General features: G+C 45.4%; 1 protein-coding gene and 1 non-coding gene across 51 annotated transcripts; one reads left to right on the forward strand and one right to left on the reverse strand.

Annotated features, from left to right (window-relative positions):
- On the reverse strand, positions 1 to 24,601 carry slc6a8 (solute carrier family 6 member 8). Its single transcript, XM_032561399.1, has 13 exons — positions 23,132 to 24,601; positions 13,425 to 13,556; positions 10,204 to 10,474; positions 10,005 to 10,137; positions 7,678 to 7,812; positions 7,121 to 7,224; positions 6,195 to 6,319; positions 5,421 to 5,533; positions 4,329 to 4,466; positions 4,134 to 4,236; positions 3,382 to 3,482; positions 3,143 to 3,313; positions 1 to 1,755 (listed from the first exon to the last, which is right to left on the reverse strand). Exons 1-13 carry the CDS (start codon positions 23,448 to 23,450, stop codon positions 1,621 to 1,623), a joined length of 1,980 nt encoding a protein of 659 aa, XP_032417290.1. The 5' UTR covers positions 23,451 to 24,601; the 3' UTR covers positions 1 to 1,620.
- Positions 6,292 to 7,157, forward strand: LOC116719090 (uncharacterized). 50 transcript variants are annotated; one of them, XR_004339110.1, is made up of 6 exons: positions 6,417 to 6,483; positions 6,518 to 6,545; positions 6,590 to 6,643; positions 6,690 to 6,779; positions 6,816 to 6,925; positions 6,998 to 7,096. It is a non-coding gene; the product is annotated as an uncharacterized LOC116719090 (transcript). The 50 variants fall into 50 exon arrangements; XR_004339125.1 differs by lacking the exon at positions 6,518 to 6,545 and having other exon boundaries at positions 6,292 to 6,435; positions 6,554 to 6,643; positions 6,690 to 6,707; positions 6,834 to 6,925; XR_004339123.1 differs by lacking the exon at positions 6,518 to 6,545 and having other exon boundaries at positions 6,292 to 6,435; positions 6,554 to 6,625; positions 6,762 to 6,797; positions 6,862 to 6,925.
- Positions 24,602 to 25,765: the final 1,164 nt, after the last annotated feature.

Below are 25,765 nucleotides of genomic sequence, written 5' to 3' on the forward strand. Positions count from 1 at the left end.
TCCTTGTTGTAGTTGATCAGCTTTTATAATGTTTTGATAAATTAACATTTTAATTCATTAAAGTTTTGAGCCTAAATCAGAAATCTGCTCAGTTTGACGCTGAATGTTTTTTCTGCTGACGTTCAGGTTTCAGGTTAGCAGCAGGAAGAAGATTCATTTCCTGGTCAAAGTGAAAACGGAGCCGAACGTCCAGCAGGGGAAATGATGGGACAGAACATCACCATGGAAACACTTTAGCACTTTGAACGTTAAAATAAAGGACAGGTTTCCCTTTCACAAATCACTGCATCGCAGCAAACCCGCCACAATAAAAGCACCGGCCTTTGCTGCTTGTTCACGTTAGCCGCCGCAGCACCATATGGGTTTCCTGTTTCCTGTTTGGGATTTACGACCCGCTGAAGAATCAGAACCAGCAGCGGGTTCCGATTCTTCCGACTCCCACGGGGCGCCAACATTGGCTAAAAATACTCAGGTGTTTAATTTTGAAAGTCTGAAAGAGAAGTGAGGTAGGACTGAAGCGGTGGATTGTGTTCGCCGACCGAACGTGAACAATCAGCCAGAAATCATCATCATCATCATCATCATCATCCCAGTGATACTGCATCAAATATAGCTCAAAGATTCAATATAGAGATTTCTTCACCAAAATAAAAGCCTCCAAAAAATAAACTTCTGTTTATTTTACAAAAACAAAAACTGATTTTTTCATTATTTCACAACAATGTGCAAACGGATCTGGTTTTCCCACATTTGGATGCTTGTTTCCCGGCAACGGCGGGATGCTAACTGGTTGCTAGGAGACAGAGTCTTAGACACGCCCACCGACAGCAAACAGGAGGTCACAGGTCAACCGTTTGAACTCTAACGGTGAGACAACAACATAAGGCAACGCTCGACAACGCTGTCAGTCCGCCGGCTCTCTTCAGGTTTCCGGACGACATTCGGATCAAAATGACTCTCCTCCCGACCTGGTTACCAGTTCTAATGGGTTTATGGACAGAACCAGCCAAGCATTTTATTCTTCTGCTAACAAGATGAGAAAGAGAGGAAGCGGGACGAAACCCAACAGAGATGGGCAGAACCAACTGGACCGCAGTGTTGATGAGGCAGAGCAACCAGGTCGCTGGCAGCAGCCTGGTTCTGACATCAGAACCTTTTGGCACTCAGAAGAGAACAGACTAAATCTGATCTCAGAACCTGAAGGGGACGCGAAGGGAACCAGTCGGTGCTTCTGTCTAGAACTCTGTCTGTCCTGACAAACAGCAACGATCCAAACTCTGTCGGCTGAAGGTTCTGGAGGTTCTGGCTGACAGCGAGTCCATCATGGCTGTTTGTCCGGTTCAGGTTTGTGCTGACCGACTGTCCGACCCAAGACTAAACTGACCCTGTGGCCCTCACGGGAAGACGAGTTGTTTGGGATCGTCACGATCCACCTTTCATCCTACATCGGGAGAACCGGAACCCAACAGAACCAGAAGTCCCAGGGGAACCTGGGAAAAGCTTTGGTTGCCGTGGGGACCAATCAGAGTCCAGCTCATTCATGATGCCCGGTGCAGAAAGCGGTGGGAGGTGAGGGTGGAGGTCGGCCATCTTGTCTTGGGAGGGTCCGGCGGGTCCGGTCTACATGACGCTCTCAAAGATGATGACCTTGTTGTCATCAGAACCGGGCGTCAGCGAGCTCAGGGGTCCGATGTCGGGGGCCATGTACTCCAGGTGGTGGGGGCCCCACACAGGACTGGTCAGGTGGGCCCAGCGCTGCAACACAGGGAAGTCATGATCAAAAACATGGCTGCACCTCTGGCTTCTCAGCCAATCAGCATTCACCGGGACAATGAACCCAACCCGTCCGTTCCAGAACGCCAGACCTTCCTACTGACTGGGAGTCGAGGTTGACGTCTGGACCTGCACTTCGACACGACTAGTGAGAAGATCAATGGAAACAACGGAGAAACATTGACGACGTTCACTAGGAACCCAAACCAGAACCTACATCAGCTTGAACCGGACAGAGGAATCCGTCGCCCGTCCCATCATTCCCCCGTCCCGTCAGTCCCCCGTCCCGTCAGTCCCCCGTCCCGTCATTCCCCCGTCCCGTCATCCCCCCATTCCCACACTGCTGTGATGTTGTATTGTTCAGGTGATCAATTAGATTGTTGACGGCTGGAAAAAGATCTCTCCAGATGGATCTGTGGTCGGGAAGTCGTTCAGGTCTAGAAAGACTTCTCATCATCTTCAGTTCCTGTTTCTGTTGTTGCCATGACGACTAAAAATTGAGTGGATTGGGTAAGCACACCCAGAACCAGAAGTTCATGCTTTAACTTTAGGGTTTCTATTTATAGACACTGAAGATGTTGCGTCAAAACCTGTCACCCACCATTTTCAGTGACCACAGGGGGCGATAGAGAGCAGGTAGGTCTTAAGACCATCAAGAAGAAGAATATTTACTTAAGTTGAATAAATACTGATTCAGCTGGGATTGGAAACTTCCATCTCACATTGATGGAGATGTGACGGCATCTCCATCAATGCCGTCACATTGATGGAGAAAATCTAATGTATTAGTTCGTATTTGACTCTTTAAACTGTTTGACCGTCGCACTGCCTGCCTTGTGCTGCCGTTAAAATATGTAAACCAACTGCAGCCATTTAATAAATCAGTAAACGATTAAGAAATGATTCTAGGTGCTCTGGTAGTGTTTAACACGGTTCTTAATGTTTCTGCCACCTCTTCATTACAGTCATATCACATTTAAAATAATATTTAACCCTCAAAGAGCTCAAATCACACTGCTCACAATTGACTCTGGCCAGAGCATTCAGACTCATTTCTTAATCGTTTATCGATTTATTAAACGGCCGCAGTTGGTTTACATATTTTAACGACAGTAAAGGCAATATAGGAGCCGTGAAGTTTACAATCCCAGCTGGATCAGTTTTTACGCAGCTTACCTAGATACTCTTCTTCTTGCTGACCTTCAAGACGTACTTGCACACTATCACCCCCTGCTGGCACTGAAAATGATGGGTTACAGGTTTTGCTGCAACAAATGAACATTTTTATTTCATGTACATTTAATAAACCACTATCTTCTGTAGCAGAACAGCTGTTGTGCTGTCTTGGTTCTTCTCTATCCTGACTGACCTCTCTGAAGGTTCCTTTGGCTCTGAACAGCTTGTAGAGGAGGCTGACGGGGATGCAGAGCATGGAGGACAGAGCCAGGCACCAGCCGATCACCTCGCCCCACCACGGGTACACGTACACCGTGTTGTATGTCAGCGGCTTGTAGTTCACCAGGTGGAACAGGAAAATGCCCTGATGTGGCAGAGGAGTCGTGTTACTGGGGCCGTAATTGGTGACGGACAGGAAGCTGTGGGTCTCACCATGCAGACGCACGGCGTGATGAACGACCAGCACCACTTCATCCAGGGGAACGGCCGGTAGCCGATCATACGGGCCACGTCGTCCATGAACCGGTCTGCACCTGCAGAGACACCATCAGCTGGGACACAACCACACACCCGGTTCACACCCCTGATTCAGCCTGGGCTAGCTACAGGCGCCCTCTAGCGCCATCACAGAGTATTACAACTGCTCTCACTATAATGACGGGTTGAGCTGCGTTTCTGCAGCCACCATGTCACTGAGTGGATGGGTCAGAACCTCCTCAGCACCAATGTTTTCGGGTCTTTAAGGAGCTCAGCTCCAGAACTCAGTGGTTCTGTCAGGATGGCGGTCCATCAACTCCAAAACGCTAAATGTTTGTAATCAGCCAGAACCGAGCCCTGAGGGACGCCACAGTCACCAAGACTGTCACAAAACATGGCACCACCTGAGCCCCGCCTGACCTCTGACCCCAAGCCACTGCTTCAGGTCACATGCAAATGAGAATAACACATTCAGTAGCAGTCTGATTTATCAAACATTAATTTACAGAAAAAATAAGAATTATTAGATGATTTTTTTGACAGAAAGACAAAAAGCCCCAAAATCTCCAAATTTAAACTGAAGGCTCTGAACTTTGACCTTTACTTGGAGTTAAAATCTGATCTCATGTCCTATTTAAGGATCACTCAGCTGCACCCTGCAATGTAATACCACAGCGTGTGTGTGTGTGTGTGTGTGTGTTACATACCGTAGACCCAGGCAACTACAATACATTCCCAGAAGGACTGCCACAGCAGCGTCATGCCGCTGGCTGAGTAATAGTCAAACAACTGGAAGACGTACATCCCTCCCTGCAGAAACATGTCCAAATAGTAACAATCTCCTTCCCCAGCGTTTGGACTCCTGCAGCTAAAACTGAGCAGGTGAAAGTTTCTCTGCTGACCTGCGTCACCATGGAGAGGTCAATGATGAAGCACAGTAAACAGCAGATCGCCACGGCGATCTCACGTTTGTAACGGTGGTAATATTTCCCAGGAAACAGGTCCAGAATCCCCGTGACGAATCCCTCCACCCCGACAAACTGTAGGAACACAAAACAATGTTAGAGCTGGAAGTCTGAGCCTCCCTGAAGGCATCACAGGCATCGCCTTCATCTTCATCACGATGATCCAACCGCATCAGAACAGGAAGGCTGAGAAACGACAGGCTGATTCCTGGCCGCCACGGATTCCTTCTTTAGTTTCTGTAACAATTATGAAATATTTTTTCTGCAGTTTCAGGACTGGAGACAGAAATCACTCATCAAAAACCTTGGAAAATCTTTAAATGGACATTTTTTATGATCAGGTTTTTACATATTTTGGGATATTTCTGTGTGTTTAGTACAAAATAAACTTGATCTTAAATAAAATGTAAAAAAAATGAGTTAATCTGAAAATACTTACTGAAAAGAACAGTCTGACTGATTAAAAACAGTTAGTCTCTTTTCACAATTAATAATTATCCCAAATTAAATTATTATTTGCAATAATTATGGTCAGCAGGTGACGAACCACATTATTGGTTTATTGTGGTTTATTGTTTTGTTTTCTGTAGTTATGAGGTGGAGGCGTCCAGTCCAGTCCAGTCCAGTCCTGTCCTGTCCTGTCCTGTCCTGTCCTGTCCTGTCCTGTCCTGTCCAGTCCAGTCCTGTCCAGTCCTGTCCAGTCCTGTCCTGTCCTGTCCAGTCCAGTCCTGTGCAGTCCAGTCCTGTCCTGTCCTGTCCTGTCCAGTCCAGTCCAGTCCAGTCCTGTGCAGTCCAGTCCTGTGCAGTCCAGTCCAGTCCGGTCCAGTCCAGTCCCTCAGTCAGTTCAGGTCAATGCAGTAAAAATGGACAAGACAAAACCATAACCCTGATCTGCCAGAGGTCGTTTTATCTCCATTTCCTGCCAGAGTGATGGAATAAAACTGGATTAAAACTAAATTTACGTCATGGTGAAATGACTAAACACAGCAGAATAAATTCAGAGACGAGTTTGTAGGTGTTCTTGGTCACCTGACTGTCAAGTCCAAGCAGCAGCAACATGAAGAAGAAGAGCGCCGCCCAGAGCGGAGCCACCGGCATCAGACTGACCGCCTTTGGATACGCGATGAAGGCTAAACCCGGACCTGAAACACCGACAGGACGGACTCATCCACATGCCGTAGAATAAAAGCACAATATTTAAAACTTTTAAAGCTATTAAACCTATCTAGGTTTCAAATATTCTGCTTTCAATATAATCAAGTTCATGTTTGAAGAGGCTGAGCATCAAAGTTTTTAAATTGGAGCTAATTAAAGATGCTAAACATCAAAACATTTGGTGGAATCGGATCAATCTGAAGCTAACTTCAGCTTCAGATGGTGCTGAAGTTAGCTGACGGCCTCACGTTGGATTACAGTAAACTGTCAAAAAACGTCAAACCATTTAACGTCTTACAGATACGCCACGTAAACCATTTTACTAGACACAGTTTCTGTTCAAGAAGAAAGTACAAGCTATGGGTGACCAGCCGAGGAACGCTAGTCGTTAGCCTATTGAATGGTATTACCAGCTTATCCAGAGCTAATGTTAGCCTATCCAGTGTTAAAGGCTAATCCAGCCTCTCCAAAGCTAACGCTAGCTAGTATTTTTCATTTCACCGGTTGCTCAGTGAGCGACATCGGCCCATCATTAATCAGACCAGTAGCTAGTTCAGGAAGGATAGCCTCCTGCTACCAGGAAGTAGCCCCCGCTGGTTGCGCTGCAGAGTAAATGGCGCTAAACTCGGAGCTCTGGGCGGGTTTTACCTGATTCAGCCACCTGGGAGACGTCGACTCCCTGCTCAGCCGCCATGAAGCCCAGGATGGAAAAAACCACGAAGCCAGAAAAGAAGCTGGTGCCGCTGTTGATGAGCGCCAGGACGAAGGCGTCCCTGCAGAGCAGCAGAAGAAGAAGATCAGAACCTCTGGAGCAACGCCGCGGTTCGGTTCCATCGACACCAGCTGAACCGAACCCCGGTACTCCATTAAGGTTCTGTCCGGTTCTGTGGTTTTGTCCGGTTCTGTCCGGTTCTGAGGTTCTGTCCGGTTCTGTCTGGTTCTAAGGTTCTGAGGTTCTGTCTGGTTCTAAGGTTCTGTCTGGTTCTAAGGTTCTGTCCGGTTCGGAGGTTCTGTCCGGTTCGGAGGTTCTGTCCGGTTCTAAGGTTCTGTCTGGTTCTAACGTTCTGTTTGGTTCTAAGGTTCTGTCTGGTTCTAAGGTTCTGTCCGGTTCTAAGGTTCTGTCCGGTTCTGTCTGGTTCTAAGGTTCTGTTCGGTTCTAAGGTTCTGTTCGGTTCTGAGGTTCTGTCTGGTTCTAAGGTTCTGTCCGGTTTGGAGGTTCTGTCCGGTTCTAAGGTTCTGTTTGGTTCTAAGGTTCTGTCTGGTTCTAAGGTTCTGTCCGGTTCTAAGGTTCTGTCCGGTTCTGTCTGGTTCTAAGGTTCTGTTCGGTTCTGAGGTTCTGTCTGGTTCTAAGGTTCTGTTCGGTTCTAAGGTTCTGTTTGGTTCTGAGGTTCTATCTGGTTCTAAGGTTCTGTTCGGTTCTAAGGTTCTGTCCGGTTCTGTTCGGTTCTGAGGTTCTGTCTGGTTCTAAGGTTCTGTTCGGTTCTAAGGTTCTGTCCGGTTCTGTCTGGTTCTAAGGTTCTGTCCGGTTCTGAGGTTCTGTCTGGTTCTGAGGTCCAGTCCTGCGGCTCTGGTACTTGTAGCAGTCGTTGTTGAAGCGGTTGTAGCTTCCCAGTGCGGTCAGCGCTCCCAGTCCAATGGCGTAGGAGAAGAAGATCTGCGTTCCAGCGTCTATCCACACCTGTGGGGTCAAAGGTCAAAGGTCTTTTATTTCAGAATCCGATTCACAACAATAATCGTTTCAAGGCACAAAAAATCATCGGAGTCCAACTTTAGTATTGAAACGTTTCTGATTAAACCCAGCAGAACATCGAGTCATTCGTTCCCTGGACCAGCAGGGGGCGCTTGTGTTGTGTGGTTAACTTTACAGCAATCCCTCAACCGAGCCTGCATGTGGCGACAGAGGAGAGGAAGAACTCCCCTTTAACAGGAAGAAACGTCCAGCAGGACATTTCATAGCAAACAGTTCGGTGAGTTGGCAGCACAAGTCGTTCATTTCCATAAAAATCTGCTTTTCCTAAATCCAAAACTTTAACGACTGAAGAAGAAAATATGAGTTTAGGTTAATGGAAAGCAGATGTGTTGTTCCTGACAGGCAGTGCTCAGGGCAAAGCCGCCCGCAGGCTGGACCTACCTGAGCCTCCTCCAGTTTGGACCAGTCCGGTTTGATGTAGTACATGATGCCGTCGTACGCTCCCGGCAGCGTGACGCCTCGCACCAGCAGGATGATGAGAACCACGTAGGGAAAGGTGGCCGTGAAGTAAACGATCTGAAACGGAACCGGCAGAACCCGAGTTAGGGTTTGGTCCTGCAGGAACATGCAACTAGAACTCTCCAGCAACTGTTACAGAAACTAAAACGGTCTGTTTGGATCGGTTCTGCTGCTCAACCGATTACAGAAAACGCCTGAGAACTTTCCAGAAATATTCCATCAGATGTTACAAACGTTATTATAAAAACTTTTCATAAAACCTTTTTGTTAAATTCGTTCATACAACAATAACATTTTACAGTGTTATTATTAGGAAGGATTCAACTTTAGGATTCATAACAAACATCCAACCAAACAAACATCCAACCAAACATCCATCCAACCATCGTCCTTCAGAAACTAAAGCACCAATCTGGTCCCTCACTGATTTTCCACAGTAACAAACAGAAGCAGAACCAACTTTGCCTCCATGACTTCTGTCCACATCGGAAGCTAGAAGACGGTTAGAACTGAGTCATTACTTGTTGCTCAATCACTGAGTTGCTCCTTCAGAGCAGATTGTTTTCCTGACATATGAAGCAATGTTGATGAGTCTGAACTGGCGCCGAGGCTTTGCGTTATTTATTTGATTAGATTTTTTGCTCTACAAGTTCAGACTTGTCCAAGTTGGTTAAAATTTGCATATTAAGCTGAGAATGACGTCAAATATCTTTGGAGTTGTTGAAGTTTCCTCATGGCCAAACGTGCTGGTGAAAGGTTTGACCTCTGGATGCTGGTTCCAATGCGCACTAGGCCTCCTTCCTCCGCTTCATTGAGAGAAGCAATCTCCTGCCCTGTGCCACACCGACCCAGTCTGAAGGGCATTTTGGTGCCGTTGCTCGTCGGACCAGAGTCGAGGTCTCGCTCATTCTCGGCGTAAAGCTCGATGCCGTCCATGGAGAGTCGATGCTGGCTCCTCTTCAACGTCAGTGTCCTTCACCAGTCTGCCAGCCGCTGTAACCAGGACGGTTCAGACCCACCCAGACCAGTAGCCTCGTCTTTCTTACTGGTTTTAGCAGGGAGTCCATAGAGCTGTGATACACTCCCTTGTTTCACTGATTTCATTTTACTTTTCATTTGGTTGAATTATTTATTTTATTTCATTTTTGGGTTAATATGTTTACATTTTGAGGAAAAGTTGTGAATGTTGAATATTTGAGACATGAGAGGAGTGGGAACTGGGATTGGAGGATTCTCTCTGTCTCTTCTTTCAGCCCCCTGCTGATGAACAACAGCAGCAGCTGTTTGTGTAGCCTAACCCTAACCCTAACCCCGACCCCGACCCGCTGAGCGTAAAGCGGCTCTGACAAAACATCATCAGATGAAGACAGACCACAAAAAGTGACGAGTTCCTCTGAAAACCAGAACCTAACCTCTCAGAGCGGATCTCGATGTTTCTGGAGAGCCAAGCGGAGCCCTGCCATCTGACCTCCTGCTTTCTAACACTTCCTGCTTCTGGACCAGAACTTTCTGGAGGTTCTTCAGGTGCCGGTTCTGAACCCGGCAGCGCTCGTCTCCCTCAGCGTCTGGATGTTTCTGCATTTGGTATTTTCCCAGCGTCTGATGGCTGCAGACGCAGCATCGCAGCATCGCAGCTCAACATGCGGCCTCTCGGTCACGTCCCGCTGCAGACGAGCTGCCCGCCCTCCTCTCGGCCGGCCAATCGTGTCCCGCCACCTCACAGGGCCTCAATGCCTCCCCCCAAGGTCGTCATAGCAACTCTGAATTGGTCATGTGACTGCAGCCCGGTGACACATCCAGGGTGAATCAGAGGTGTCAGCTGAGGACTTAAAGGGGCGGTGCGGCATTTTCCCCTCTGACTCCGACTCACATGTTTCTGTTTTACATGTTGGACAAAAATCCAGCAGGAGAGAAAAACTGAAAACTTCCTGAAAATGAAATTATATAAAACTAAAGATGATAATCGGAGCAGGTCTCTGCTGGCCGACGTCTTTCAACTGCAGCACATTCAATATTTAAATGTTTTATATTTATCACATCAGAAACACCTGCAGGCAGCCGCACCTGACCACACACTGGTCCCACTGTAACACATTGGTCCCACTGTAACACACTGGTCCCACTGTAACACACTGGTCCCACTGTAACACACTGGCCCCACTGGTCCATAACACACTGGTCCCAGTGGGTCCATAACACACTGGTCCCACTGGTCCATAACACACTGGTCCCAGCGGTCTGAATGGTACCTTGCCGGTGGACTTGACTCCTTTCCAGACACAGAAGTAAACCAGAACCCAGACGGCCATCAGACACAGCATCAGCTCCCAGTTGATCCGACCCGGTTGGTCCAGTCCGGACGAGATGTTCAGCACTTTGTTCCTGCGCGGGCACAGACCGGGTCAGAAAGACGACCCCGACCCGACTCGGCCCGGAACCGGTACTCACTCCCAGAACTCGATGATGGGCGAGCGGGCGTCGGCCAGGTCGGAACAGGTCAGGTTGGCTCCGCCCACGGTGGCGTTGGCCAGGCTGGCGTTGGCGCAGTGCAGGTGGTGGAAGGTCTCCAGGCAGTTGGGCGTGTTCCATTCGTTGTCACAGGTGGACCAGGGGAGGGCGGAGCTAAAGGACCTGATCAGGTAGTAGAAGCCCCAGGCCAGAACCATGATGTAATAAGTGTTGCAGAAAAACACGATGACCATGGAGGCGTAGCCCAGACCTGCACAGAACGCAGACGTGGTCAAAACCTGAAGTTTCACACGGAAAACTTTCCAAACATGCGGCTCATTAAGAACCACGTTGCTGCACTGACAGGCTCCTAGTCTTCAAACATGAATCTGTATCAGGTGGTTGACGTTGAGGTGAGACCTGGAATCTGGAAACTTTTCCAGAATATTCTCCTTATGATTGAACAAACAATGGAGCCTAAAATCCACAACTGGTTCTGCTGGGAATATTATAAACTTTTTATTGGAGACCAGTTTAATGTTTGACCTCATCAAAGGAAACCAAACTTCACATATTAACTTTGCACACTTGCAAAGACCTTGTTGTCATGGTTACAGTAATAAACAGGCAGCGGTTATTACGCAGCTCCTCTTAGGGTTATGAACATTTATGTCACTTCCTGGAAGCTTCAGTGGATTTTCATATTTCTTCAGTTGTTTAGTAAGAAATAAATTCTCCTCTCCCAGATTTACTTCTTTTATTTTATTTTATGTTTTTTCCTTCTGGACAAAAGAAGGAAAAATTACAAATTATTTCCATTGAAAACTTGTCAGTTTTATTAAAAAAAATCTCAAAATCAAAATTTTAATCTACCAAAAACTATTGACATTTTTTTCCAATTATTTTTAGACTTTTGTTAGTGTTTAACTTTTTGTCTTTATTTATTTCAATTGTTATTTTCTAGGAAACAAAGACATGGGTTCACCTAACTTAGACTTACATTAAAATGTCAGGTTTTGGATCTTTTCAAGAAAAAAAAGTAAAAATGTTTATATTAAATATATATATTTTAGTTTGAATTAAAAATGCATTATTTTATGTAGTGTATGAACACGTTTTCTATTTCAGGTCATTTTTATTTAATCTAACAAAAGTCATTCTACCCACCCAGCGGCCATCTTTAGGGGCGACAGGCGGAGGACACCAGGACACCAGGACACGTCCCCCCGTCTACCACATGGACAGCCAGGAGTTTTCCTCTCCACTGTTGCTTTCTCGCTCCATTTTCACTGCGTTTTCGCTCCATTTTCACTGCGTTTTCGCTCCATTTTCACTGCGTTCTCGCTACATTTTCATGGTATTTTCACTGCGTTCTCGCTACATTTTCATGGTATTTTCACTGCGTTCTCGCTACATTTTCACTGCGTTCTCGCTACATTTTCACTGTGTTCTCGCTACATTTTCATGGTGTTTTCACTGCGTTCTCACTACATTTTCACTGCGTTCTCGCTACATTTTCACTGTGTTCTCGCTACATTTTCATGGTGTTTTCACTGCGTTCTCACTACATTTTCACTGCGTTCTCGCTACATTTTCACTGCGTTCTCGCTACATTTTCATGGTGTTTTCACTGTGTTCTCGCTACATTTTCACTGCGTTCTCGCTACATTTTCACTGCGTTCTCGCTACATTTTCACTGTGTTCTCGCTACATTTTCACTGCGTTCTCGCTACATTTTCACTGCGTTCTCGCTACATTTTCACTGCGTTCTCGCTACATTTTCACTGTGTTCTCGCTACATTTTCATGGTGTTTTCACTGCGTTCTCACTACATTTTCACTGCGTTCTCGCTACATTTTCACTGCGTTCTCGCTACATTTTCATAGTGTTTTCACTGTGTTCTCGCTACATTTTCACTGCGTTCTCGCTACATTTTCACTGCGTTCTCGCTCCGTTCAAGGAGCTGCTCGGTCAGCTCCCTCAGATGCAGTAAACTGTCATCATTCCTGTTAGTACGTGTGAAGCTGATAACAGGAAGCAGCGCCAGGAAAGGATTTATGGTTGTGAGGACTGAAGGTCTGAGCGACTCATGAACCTTCAAACTGCCGACCAAGCAGATTCTTCCAGGTTATCAAACCAACATGTCCTCAGATTTTCAGCTGGACTTAATCTGGGACAGATTGTGACAACGTTATTGATATTGTGTTATTGTGTTTTACATGTTTAATTATGTGAACATTCTTGTAAAAACGATCTTTCTTCTCCAGGAGTTTTATCCCAGTTAAATGTTGAAAAAGGACAAAAACTTTCCTCTATCAGAAGTTTATGTTTTTATTCTGTTATGTTTTTGCTACTAATTTTTTAAACCCAGAAGAATTATTCTCTCAGGTTTGTCACATTTTAGAAGAACTAGTTCTATGTTCGGTTTATGCACAGTCAAGCTGAAAAGTTTATATTTATTAATCTGTGGACTCTTCTAACATGGGCAGGTAAATATTAAATGGATGAAATCATGACTATATATATCAACAATCAGTATGAATCCGTATTTGGAATTTAATTTTCTCCCTCGAAGTTGATGAACTTTTTCAGAATAATTTCAGTAAAGCAGGCTGCGTATCAAAACCAGTTCAATTAACTTTATTCTCATAAGGACCAAATTCACTGTGTGTTAAATTGAACTATTTAAATGTTGATTCAAAAGTTGTTCTGTAGAATCAACTATTTTTAATTTCACTGAATTCAAAACTCAGTTTCTGACAGAAAGGAAATAAAGTCTGGATGTTCAGAGGCACGAAAATCATTCAGTTCAAAGATTTAATTAACCCGATTAATGTGTTTTATTATCATAGCTAATAAAACACATTATTAGCTATGATAGGAACCTAATATTATCATAGCTTATTATGATAATATTATAATAAACTATATTATAACGGTTGGGTTGTAATATAGCTTATTATAATATAATATTAAAACCCGAGTTAATAATAAAACACAACCACAAATATTCTGCAATATTGTTTCCTGCCAACAGATTCAGTTCTGGACTGACTCAGAAACATAAGGCTGGGCGTCGTCAGCATGTAAATGCTGCATTCGGATCTGAACCAAAGAACCAGACGGTCCGTCGCATCAACCAGCCTGAAGTCCAAGACAAGTGAACAAGTTTAAACACGTTGAGTAGCAAATCAGCCAAGGTTCTGGTAAAGCGGACCCACCTTTGAATAGCGGAGCGATGTTCCACACGTTGATGCTGCCGGCCTTCATGAACTGACCCAGAGCGATCTCCAGGAAGAAAATCGGGATTCCTCCCACGAAAACGATCAGCAGGTACGGGATCAGGAAGACGCCTGGGGAAACACACACAATGCATTCAGGGACAGTCAGAAACACCAGCCACACTGAGGAGCTGAATACTCAAAATGAATGAGTAAATGCAGAGTGAACTGGTTTGGTTCATCTGGAAAACGTTGTGGTCCGTTTGAGGCCGAAGGGATCTGGTCCGGACCATCTGCTCTTGGACTCATTTTCCACCCGGTTCTGGTTCAGACCAAGTTGTGCAGAACCTTAGAAGGTAGAACAACCCAGGATCACAGCTTCCACAGCAGCAGGAGATCCAGCGAGGCGGATGAAAGGATGAGGGCGGGCAGAGCGGGGCGACCCGTTCCATTCAGGCTGCGTTCAGTTTGTTCAGTTGAAATCATTTACTGTCACCTCGGGGGTTCCCCAGGGTTCTGTCCCGGGACCCTCGGTACTCGGTTTCCCATCTCTCTCTCAACCAAACCGAATTCCTTCAACTTCAAGTAAAACTCAAATTCGTCCCACTGGTTCGCTGACAGAACCTTGTCCACCACCCGCCCCGCCGAACCTCTCAGACTTCCTTCATTGCTACACCTGGCCGTACCTTATTAGAACCGGACCAGAACCAGAACCAGACAGTGGGACTGTTTCATCAGCTTCTCTCTGATAAAACAGACGGACGCAGCGGCTTTCAGCTCTCTTGGCGACCGGAAAACTTTGCGCATACGGACGGGTGGATTTTCTGAAAATTTGCTGGAACTTTGACGGCTTAATTGTTGGGGCCTGCCATGCAAAGCAATGGCAGGAACCTATTACTATTCTCCCAATTCTTTATTTTTCATTCCGTAACCGTTAATGCGGCTCATACCGCTGCGTGCACACCTACAAATGAGGTATCAAAACGTGCAGAAAATTCACGCCATTGGAGCTATTACTTTTGGTGGGATTCGGGGTTAACGTGGCGACATAATTCGCAAAAAACTACGAAAAAAACCCCATTATAAGTCAATGGGAAAAATCCTACAAATACCCTATTTTTGAGGATTTTCTGTGTCGTCACGAATTCACGTAGAAATGCCATTCAAATTTCATTTTGTAGATACGTCTGTGATCTCTTCGAAAGTGAAGACGGCTCGTCGATACCAATTACGGTTTGTCCACAATTTGTCTCTAAGCGACCCAAAGTTTCTCATTTTTCCTAAAATTAGAGTGTCTCTCTGTCTGATTGCCCCTCTGCTAGAGTGAGAAATGAAGAGAATTTTTCACCCCAAAATAATTTTGAAATCGCCATCACGCCCACAAATATCGCACGATTGGTATCAAAATCGGTCCTGACATTGATACGCATGTCTGCTCCGGTAAAATGTTTTCGAAATTTATCTAGATCGTACGGTTTTCTGTCACGGTGCTTCAGAGCAAAGTCATGCGACAGGATTTTCTGAGGCTGTCTCAGGCTCTCTCCCATGTATTTGACTAGAATTTCAGATCTGGGCAAAACATTTCTTTCTCTCATCGCTGTTATTGCTGTGAGGGAGGTACAGATATGAATCTCGGGACTATCGCAGAAGACACATAGGCCTCTCACACGCTTCAAACGCTTTTCGAATATGTATTACGGTTCCCGAACGGAAAGGATTTGTTCCCAATGCTTTTTTTCAGTAAAACTGCCTGGCTCAAACAGACAATTGTCTGCCCAGCCTCTCTCACTAACAGTTCACACTTTGGTGAGAAAATTATTTACCATAGCAACAGAACTCAAGAGGCTATTGGCTGCTGATTAGGACTACAAATACGCATCGCTGTAGTTCTATCTATCCTCAGTTGAAACAGATCAGGACTGAGAACTGGCCTTTAGAACTACCTGCTGCTATGGGCTGTATATAACTGATTTAACTCAGTAACTGTTACACATGGGATTAGTTTGGAACTTTAAAATTAAGCATACTGAAAATTTCAAAATAAAAGCCTTGAATATTTTTACATCATGTAATTGCACTTTTTGGCTTTATGTGACTTTTTTATCCAAAGCACTTTTACACATGGTATTAGTTTGGCCCTTTGAAATGAAGCATACTGAAAATTTCAAAATAAAAGCCTTGACAATTTTTACATGAGATTATTGCTCTTTTGAGCATTGTATAACTGATTTTATCCAATGACTGTTACACATGGGATTAGTTCGGAACTTTAAAATGGAGCATAATAATAATTTCAAAATAAAAGCCTTGAATATTTTTACATCAGGTAATTGCTCTGTTGAGCATTATATAACTGATTTAACCCAATGACTGTTATACATGGGATTAGTTTGGACCTTTGAAATGAAGCTTAACTAAAAATTTCAAAATAAAAGCCTTGAATATTTTTACATCATGTAATTGCTCTTTTTGGCTTTATTTGACTTTTTCAGCCAAAGCACTGTTACACATGGATTTAGTTTGGCACTTTGAAATGAAGTTTTACAAAAATTTCAAAATAAAAGCCTTGACAAAAATTTTAAATCATACTGAATGGTGCACGTCCACCTTACTTAACGTTCTTGTGATTCTCCACATGCTATTGATTACATTGCAGCATTCTTTAGCATTGATGCTAATTTCTAGCATGACAACGCTGGGCCCAAACCGACGGGCACGGTTTGGCAGGCCCCGGTTAAATTTCTTCAGAAATTTTCTAGTTTCAATTTATTACCCAATTATGTTTTTATTGTTTTCTTTTATATAGTTGACCATTAATTATTCATTTGTAGATTTCCATGGCGGTGCACAAGGACGCAACAGCTTTCAACTTTCTTAACAACTGGACAAGTTGAACGTAATCGTCGAGCGGTTTTATAGAGATGGAATGACTCGTTTCGATCGGAGGTGATGTCGGGACCACCAGGTTCTCCATGGCTTATGGTGGGACTCAGACAGAATCGTCGGTGTTTTGTACATTAACAACGTTAATAAAAACGAGGAGGGGAGTTCTGCAGACGGCGCTGAGTGGACAGACTCATGGATCTCCCCTCCAGAACCTCCTCGTCACAAACACTGGATCCATAATCAACAGGCCGAACGAAGAGCAGCTCCTGATATTCTAGCCTTTAAGATTGTCGTCATCGTCCTGCCCACGTTTCCCCAGATCACAGAAATCTTAAATGTTTTGACTGTTTGTTGTCCTACTGATTTCGTTGTACAGTTTGCTGTACAATAACAATAAATCTAATCTGATGGAAGTGATCACTTCTTGTTATTGCTGGGGGTGAAAGGTCAACTCGGTACAGGTAAAATAAACGGATCCATTAAGGGTCCTGGTGAAGCTTCACCTAACATGACCGCCACGTGTTGGAGTCCCATCCAAAACCAGAAGCAGAACCGCGGCTACAGTTAGCGCGCTAATCTGCAGAGCTGCAGTTAGAGAGCTAAACTGTCTAATCTGGATCAGTCAGTGGGCTAAATACTGACAGGCTGAGCAGGGGCCCGGGGCCCGTATAGGGGGGGAGTTAGGAGAATCCTAAGGGCCCCTGAGTGACAGGGGGCCCTCCACAATTTTCTTTGTTTTGATCATAGAAATTTTAAAAAATTGGGGCCCTGTCAATTACAAATCGAATCATATTGTGTTTTCTAAAATTGTTTTAGCAGTAAAAATGAAATGTTGCCGCTCCCAGAAAAACATCCATATTCACCCTGAACCTCCTGGATCTGCAGGAAATGGTTGGTTCCTGCTTGACGGTGACGATGTTCAGCAGCAGTCAGTGGAAAACAAGAACCACTGTGGCTGTTATTATGCTGCTAAGAAAAATTATAAAGTTAGGTTTTGAAAAAATAGAGATAAGAGAGAGCAAAAGGTAAAAGTGTTCATTTATAACCCAGTTTTTCTCTGAGAGGTGGGTAGACTGAGAGATTATCAACCATTTAGCATAGTTAGCTTAGCTACAGGCTGTTGGCCTCCAATTCACTAACATTTAATAAATTAAAGAAATAAATGACCAACATATTCATATATTGAACTTGTCTCTGTACCTTTTACCTCTTAACAACAGGTGAGTCAGTCAGCAGCAGCTCTGACCTCCTGACCCGTCCTCTCTCCCCTCCTAGTCAAATTAAAGCTGCACTAACTTTTATAAAAATATTTTTTTACATATTTGTTAAAACTGTCATTATGTTGTGACAGTTTGGCATGAGAGATAATCTGTGAAAAATCTATTTCCTCTGCTTTCTCCCAGTTCTCTCTAGAAACAACCAATCAGAGTCAGGAGAGTTTTAGTGCTGTCAATCACAATCTCATGTGGTGCTGCTCCTCCTTCCCCTTGCTCTGCGCTGTGCTGTAGCTAGCAATAATGATAAATGTCTCTCCACCTTTAGCACATTTAGCAGCGAGTGAATGAGGATGATTGACAGCGCTAAGACCCTCCTCCTGGTTCTGATTGGTTGTTTTGGTCGGAACGTTGCTTTACTTTAGCTAGCAATAGCAGCTCAGGGAGCAGGTGGAGGAGATTGATTGTTTTCACAGATTATCTGTCTCAGAACAAACTGGCATCATGACATGATGACAGCTTTAACAAATATGGAGAAAACATTTTTATTAAAGTTATAAACTCCAGCTTGAATAAAATGCAACTACATAACATTTTTTGAGAAGTCTGGATTGTTTTATGTATATTTTGCATGTTGCTTTTGACTGTTGCTTGTGGAGAGAGACATTTAAAAATCTAAAACTAAACTGTATGTGGACTGTTGGATGTGAAATTCATGAACAGTAAATATTGTGCTAGTTCTCAGTATTGGACCAAAGAAAGCAAGACTTTAAAATTGTGATGCTTTTGATGGGTCAGATAGACTCAAGAAATTGTAACAGCAGCTGCATGGGGGGCCCAATTTAAGTTTTTGTTAGGGGGCCCAAGATTCCTGGCGGCGCCCCTGAGGCTGAACTTCATCACCACCAACATCATCTTCATCATCAGAGGTTCTGGTTCCTCCTCACCGTACCTGGACATCCACCTCCTCAGCAACATGGACACCTAAATGTTTCAGACATGTTTCCCCCATGAACAGCTGAAGACGCAGGCTGTTTCCTCCTGATGGTCCGGTCGACCCAGTTCTACTGGAACCAGAACTCCATCACCTGCTCCACCTCCAGCTGTTGTGGTTCTGAGTCAAACCAACCTGTTCCCCTCCTGGCCTGTGGGGGCGCTGCACCAAGAACCACTGAAGGAAACCACACAAAATCCTCTGAAGACGCTGAGAGCAACTTCCTTCTTCACCAGATGGAAACAAGATGGAGGCGTCAGATTTTAGTGTTGGAGGATTTCTCTTTAGTCTTTGGCTGAAGACCAGGAGCCATTTCTGCTGCTAGCGCTAGGCTAGCATGTTAGCTTTGGCTGTATTTACCCAGAATGCCCTGTGTTGTGCTATAGTTCACTTCCCACTTTTGGAGCGGTCTCCGGTCCTAAATAAATGATTTTAATTCTTTTAGGTTTAGGGTTATTCAGAAACCTTCAGAAGCAGAAGAGACTTCTTCTACTTCTCACAGAACTACCAATTCCTCCTGCGATGCCCCCTGCTGGCCTGGGGGCTCCAAGCAGTGCTCCACAGTGAGCTTCCTCTGTGAATCAACAGTCCTGACTAGATGCCCAGTGCGAGTCATTCCCATTGGGCCAACAGAACAGAATAATCCCATTTCTAACCATAACTGGCCTCTTACATATTTATAATGAATGTCTGATCGCTGTGAGCGTTCAGTCCTTGTTAGTGGCTCAGTCTCGGCTAATGAAGCTGGTTCTGGCAGCATTGCCAGTCACTTTTAAAAATTAATTTTCTGAATCTACTAAGACCTTCATACTAGAGTGCAGATTTATTACCATATAGAGTGGAAACAATTGTTTCTGCAAAATGTTTTCCAACCTGAGTCAGTGTTTTATTTTGGTTATAATCAGAGCAGACTGGTTCTGGTTCTGATGAGTGTAAATGTTGGCCGCTGTATAATTGACACTAGTAGACATGTGAGGATGGTGGCGGTAATGGGCAGTGAGACGGTAGTGAGGTGTGCGGTGGAACGTCTTCCTGACTTCTCCCTTCAACAGTTGATGAAAAAATGATGGAAAACTAATAATGCATCAAATAGTGTCTCTTAGCAGTCTTGATGTCTGCAGTTACATTTAACTCTTCATGGTCCACTGAAACAAATTCCCCTCAAACCTTCAGTCAGTCAACATACAGCCTTGGTGCCTGTTGATGCATATTCAACACAAACCAAGCATGCCATGTCCTATTTAAACTTATGTAGGTTATTTACATACTAAATACCTACATATATAGGATAGGGTCAAATGACTAGTGAAAGTAGGAACATGGGGTCAGATCAGGCTGCCGTTAGCTCCTCGCTCCGTTCTGCTGCCAACTGACTCAGGGTCAGTCAGGACGTCTCCTTACATCAGAGGCTATAAATAAAAGTCCACACATCCATGATCACATGTACAGCTGCACCGTACACTGATCGCAGTGGTTCATTCACAGATCTCTAAACTGTAACCTTCCCCTTTCAGAGACATGGAAGCTTCTGCTCTGCAGGTTTTATTCTGAAAGTTTCTCTGCAGATTGTCTGGACCGTCTGGTTCATCCCAAAGGTTCTTGTTCTGGACCGGCTTGTTAGAACCGAGCAACAGGTTTCTGTTGCTTCATCTCCATGGAGTCAGGAGTTGTTCTTACTCTTTCTCTCCGGTTGGCATGGAGCTATTGCTCTGGCAACTTCAAACCCGCTCGGTGAGCATACAGGACCTCCATGTAGAGCCCGACCAGAACCAAACAATCTGTTGTTTCTAGATCATAATCAGAACTGGATCAAGCACCAGTCTGTGGTCTAACTGGGTTTGATGACTCCAGGTTTCCAGAAACCATTTCAGAGTTTTCCAGGTGTTTGATCATCTGGAACGCCAGCATTCCAGATTTCCGTTAGAAAAGGACCAAAGGCTGCAGGGAACCAAACCTCTGGAGGTTTGTAGGGTTTCTGTCTGGCTAATCTGGCGTACAGACAACGAGACTCGGGCAGATAGATAACATGTCAGGTGCGTGTCCGATTTCCTACATCTCACTTGACAGATTCCTTCATTTCCCATAATTCCACGCGGCTCAGTCCTCCTTTGCCGAGGACTGAGCGATTTCCTCCCAAATCTTTTCATATATTCCGATTGATGTATCAAATACATTTCTATAATTTCTCATTTCTTCTGTCAGATGTTATTCAAAATTTGACTCCATTTCATCCAGAAGATGGCGCCGAGTCGACCTGTTGGCCTCGGCGTCGCATCCTAAACAGTTCCACGTGGACGTCGTTTCTAGTCCAGAGGTTTACAGAGCGACACTGAGTTCAAGGTGGTAAAAACAACCTTTGTGCAGAAGTATCGGGCGCTCGTCGCTGTTACCAGGTCGCCATGGTAACGGACCTTTGGTCGGGAGAACGAGCGGCTCGTTTTCTGAGCGAGTCAGCATGTGGAGCAGAGATTAACAGGAGTGGCCTGTAATCTTTTAATCCTGTTGACAGGCTTCACCTCTCCTCCGCCCTCATCCCTCCTTCACCGTCTCCACTGGAGACATCCACAGGTCCTGTCCACTGGAGACAGTTCAGAGGTCATCTTTGGCTGCAGCAGTCTCCATGTGGCGCTTCACACATCCAGGACATGTGGACATGTGGACAACCTCTATTGTTCGTTTGGTCTCCAGGTCTTCAGCTGACTGGTCCTCACAGATAGCAGCTTTGCTACAAACACACTGATCCTCACACACGTCACTGTGTGTGTGTCCTTCACAGGGTGACTGTAGCACACACACACACACACACACACACACACTGCAGCATAATAAATCAAAGTGGCTCAGATTTATTAGAGGACAAATACAAAAAGGACAAACTGAGGAGACAGAGAGAAAGAAAAAGGACAAAATATCTGATGGATGATATGGGACAAAACTGAACTGATGGAGGAAGAGGAGGAGAGGAGGAAGAGGAGGAAGAGGAAGAAGAGGAAAAGGAGAAGAGGAGGACCATGGTGGGTCGATGAGGGAACCATCGGTTCTGACCTGGATGTCTCAGTTTGGACCAGAGACAAACCATGCGGCTAATAAACACCTTCAGCTTCGGCCAATCAGGCGACAGTCATGTGACCTTTACAGGAAGTCTGACAGCACTGTGAGAACCAGACCTTTTCGCTGTCCGGTTCCGACGGGCCGGTGCTGAGAACAGGACCTTTTCACAGGAGGAGATGTGATGAAGACTCCTCCTCCTCCTCTTCCTCACCAGGGTCTAAATAAATCTCCAAGGCGCCGATCAGCAGGAAGCCTGCAGCTCCTGACGACAGGAACGCGACCTGAACCGGTTCTGACCCGGTTCTGTCCACATTATGTAAAAAGATGAATGCTGCAGCCTCAGGTCTGAAAAACGAGGACGGCGCCTTGGAGCCGCATTCTGCCTGAGGAGCAGCAGGGGGCGCTGGCGCTCCAGACAGTTCTTATCTCCATAGAGATAATCTATAGATAGAAACATAGATCTATCTATAGTGCAGATCTATGTTTAGGGACATAGATCTATGCAGTCTGACATCAGTGGCTCTCATGACTTCCAGGTTTCGCCTTCATCATCATCATCATCAACAGATTTGTTTCATCACCATATTTCAGGTTCTCAATATGAATTTTTTCTATTTCTCCTGGTTTGATTGATTGATTGATTGATTGATTGATTGTCTAGTGATTCTATCAGATGCTTTGGGAGCCGCCTGATAACTGCCGCCCCCTGGTGGCCACTGATGTGCCCGATCCAGCCAGTCAGGTGACCTTCTTGTTTCATAATTTAGCCAAACTTTATGTTTTTAATTATAGTTGCAGAGTTTACATTTCAATCAATCAATCAATCAATCAATCAATCAATCAATCAATAAGGCAGTTAAAGTGCTTTACATCATAAAAGCACAAAAATTAAAAGTCATAGAAAAACAAAGTCGACAACTAAGAAAAGTTTTTGTCTTTAAAAGTGAATTTAATGAATTTTGGACCAAATGGAGCCGTAAATAATTTTCTAGGTTTTAAAAAATTTAAATATTTAAAGTTTCTCAGGTGATTTCCTTCTGGAGAATTATTGATTCATCTGATGATGATTTAATTATTAATGTCTGAAGGAGACAGGAAGGACCGAGGCCAGGTCACATGACCTGCTGGGAAGCAACTTCATCAGAGGGTCATAGTGACAATCAGGGCTATTATTACTTACACACACACACACACACACACACACACACACCCACACACACACACACACACACACACCATACTTGTGTGTAAATACAGCCTGGACCTGCTGCTGTCAGTCAGATCGATACCGCCCAGCGCCGCCTAACATGATCAGAACGTCGAAGCCCCGCCCATTTATAAAGCCCCGCCCATTTATAAAGCCCCGCCCATCATCCGGAGTCTCGGTTGGGAACAAAACCTGATTCTGTTTTCATGCTGCAGGTTCTGTTGGACCAGCAGCTGGACGGCCGACCCGGTCCAATCGGAAACGTTCTGGTCTGTATTTGAACCATGGTGTGTGTGACATACAGAGGGGGCGGGGCCTGCAGCTTTAGCCCCGCCCCCTGCGGTCTGAGACTCACCTCCTCCGTTCTTGTAGCACAGGTAGGGGAACCGCCACACGTTTCCGAGTCCGACAGCGAATCCAACGCAGGACATGATGAAGTCCATCTGCCGGGTCCAAGTCTCACGCTCCTGGTACTCCGGACCCGTCCCGATGGCGCCGCCTCCTCTTTTATCCTGACCGGTACCGCCGACCACGCCGCCGCCGGTCGGCGCCGCCAGCGGTGCGAGGGACCCGTTGGCGGCGGCGAAGCCGCTGGACAGGAGGAGCGGGTTCCTCTTGGTCTCCTCCACCAGAACCACAGAGCAGGACGAGGCGGGCCGGGCCGGTTTCTCCATCTCAGACAGAACCCGGTCAGAACTTAACGAACTAGTCAGGAACCAGTACAGGTTCTAAGGTCCAGTCACTGTGAGCCCTGAAGCACTTAGATTCTGTCACAGAATATCAGTCAGAACCCGGTCAGAACCACTCAGACCCAATCAGAACCAGCAGTAAAACCCAATCAGAACCACTCAGACCCAATCAGAACCAGCAGTAAAACCCAATCAGAACCCAGTCAGACCCAATCAGACCCAATCAGAACCAGCAGTAAAACCCAATCAGAACCACTCAGACCCAATCAGAACCAGCAGTAAAACCCAATCAGAACCACTCAGAACCAGCAGTAAAACCCAATCAGAACCACTCAGAACCAGCAGTAAAACCCAATCAGAACCCAGTCAGACCCAATCAGAACCACTCAGACCCAATCAGAACCAGCAGTAAAACCCAATCAGAACCACTCAGAACCAGCAGTAAAACCCAATCAGAACCCAGTCAGACCCAATCAGAACCACTCAGACCCAATCAGAACCAGCAGTAAAACCCAATCAGAACCAGTCCGGTTGTCTTTCTTTAACTCTGTAGCTCTTTAGCTTTAGAACCGAGTTTCCCTCTGACACCGGGTCAGAACCAGTAACACCCCAGTAACCCCAGTCCAGCTCTAGGTCAGAGTCCCACCGACCAGTCAGAACCAGAGCCGGTCCGGTTCGGTCTGCTCCGGACCCTCTCCTCTCTTTTAATTTAGGACTTCAGTTTATTTAGTTAAATTTCAAACTGGTCATAAAATCGAAATGTTTTAAAAATAATTTTGATTTTTTTTTTCTGTCAAATAAAAATAAAAATGTTGAACTGAAGAGAAAAACGAACCGAACCACAGCCGAACCGCGACCTTCAAAAACAATCCACGAAGCACTTGAATGTGAGTCTGAAGAATCGCATGGGACCTGCGAGTCACGGAGGAGACGGCGGCCTGCTGCGGGACGGGGAGGACGGCCGAACCGAACTTACGGTTCCGTTAGGTCAAACCGAGCCGGGTCAGGAGCGGCGCACACCGGGGCGCGAACCCCGCAGCTCCATCCGGGCAGAGGCGGCACTGAAGCGGGCACTGAGCGCGGTCCCGGTCCAAGGTTCGGCGGCTCGGTCGGTCTGCCCGACTGAGCGGCGGCGGCGGCTTTAAAGCGGAGGAGGCTGACTGCCGTGACGTCACGTCGAGAACACGCCCACCTCTGACGTCACTGGGATCCCTTGACACCGGTCAGCTTGAATGGATTCCTGATAAACCGAGAGGTTCTACTGGACCAGAACCAGAACTCCAGCTAAATCAGCATCAAGACCGTTTGGGTCAGAACCGGTTCTGAGATTCTCTGTGTAGAAGATCTGAGAGCAGAACATCAAGTCCACCAGAACCAGAACCGGAACCAGATTTAATATTCTGGGTCTCAGATAACTGAATCATATTTTAATGTTTATAAAAAAAAATTATGTTTTACTTTGAATTATGATTAAAAATAAACATGAAAACAGATTAAAAGATTCACTATTATCACCTCATTAATTACTGTCATATTTTACATTTATTATTTTGTTTTATTAATAATCGTTTCCAACATCTTTAAATAATCTCTTCCTTTATTTCTCTGAGGATTTTTTGATTTAGTTCTGGTCCAGAACGCAGCAGCCATGATCATGGAACCAAACTGGGAACCCTTCTGGAGGAGGGAACCAAACTGGGAACCCTTCTGGAGGAGGGAACCAAACTGGGAACCATTCTGGAGGAGGGAACCAAACTGGGAACCATTCTGGAGGAGGGAACCAAACTGGGAACCATTCTGGAGGAAAAAAACAAACTGGGAACCATTCTGGAGGAGGGAACCAAATTGGGAACCATTCTGGAGGAGGGAACCAAACTGGGAACCATTCTGGAGGAAAAAAACAAACTGGGAACCATTCTGGAGAAGGGAACCAAACTGGGAACCATTCTGGAGGAGGGAACCAAACTGGGAACCATTCTGGAGGAGGGAACCAAACTGGGAACCATTCTGGAGGAAAAAAACAAACTGGGAACCATTCTGGAGGAAAAAAACAAACTGGGAACCATTCTGGAGGAGGGAACCAAACTGGGAACCATTCTGGAGGAAAAAAACAAACTGGGAACCATTCTGGAGGAAAAAAACAAACTGGGAACCATTCTGGAGGAAAAAAACAAACTGGGAACCATTCTGGAGGAGGGAACCAAACTGGGAACCATTCTGGAGGAAAAAAACAAACTGGGAACCATTCTGGAGGAGGGAACCAAACTGGGAACCATTCTGGAGGAAAAAAACAAACTGGG

This window comes from Xiphophorus hellerii, chromosome 1 (assembly GCF_003331165.1).
Source record: "Xiphophorus hellerii strain 12219 chromosome 1, Xiphophorus_hellerii-4.1, whole genome shotgun sequence".
In the NCBI taxonomy this organism is placed as follows: domain Eukaryota; kingdom Metazoa; phylum Chordata; class Actinopteri; order Cyprinodontiformes; family Poeciliidae; genus Xiphophorus; species Xiphophorus hellerii.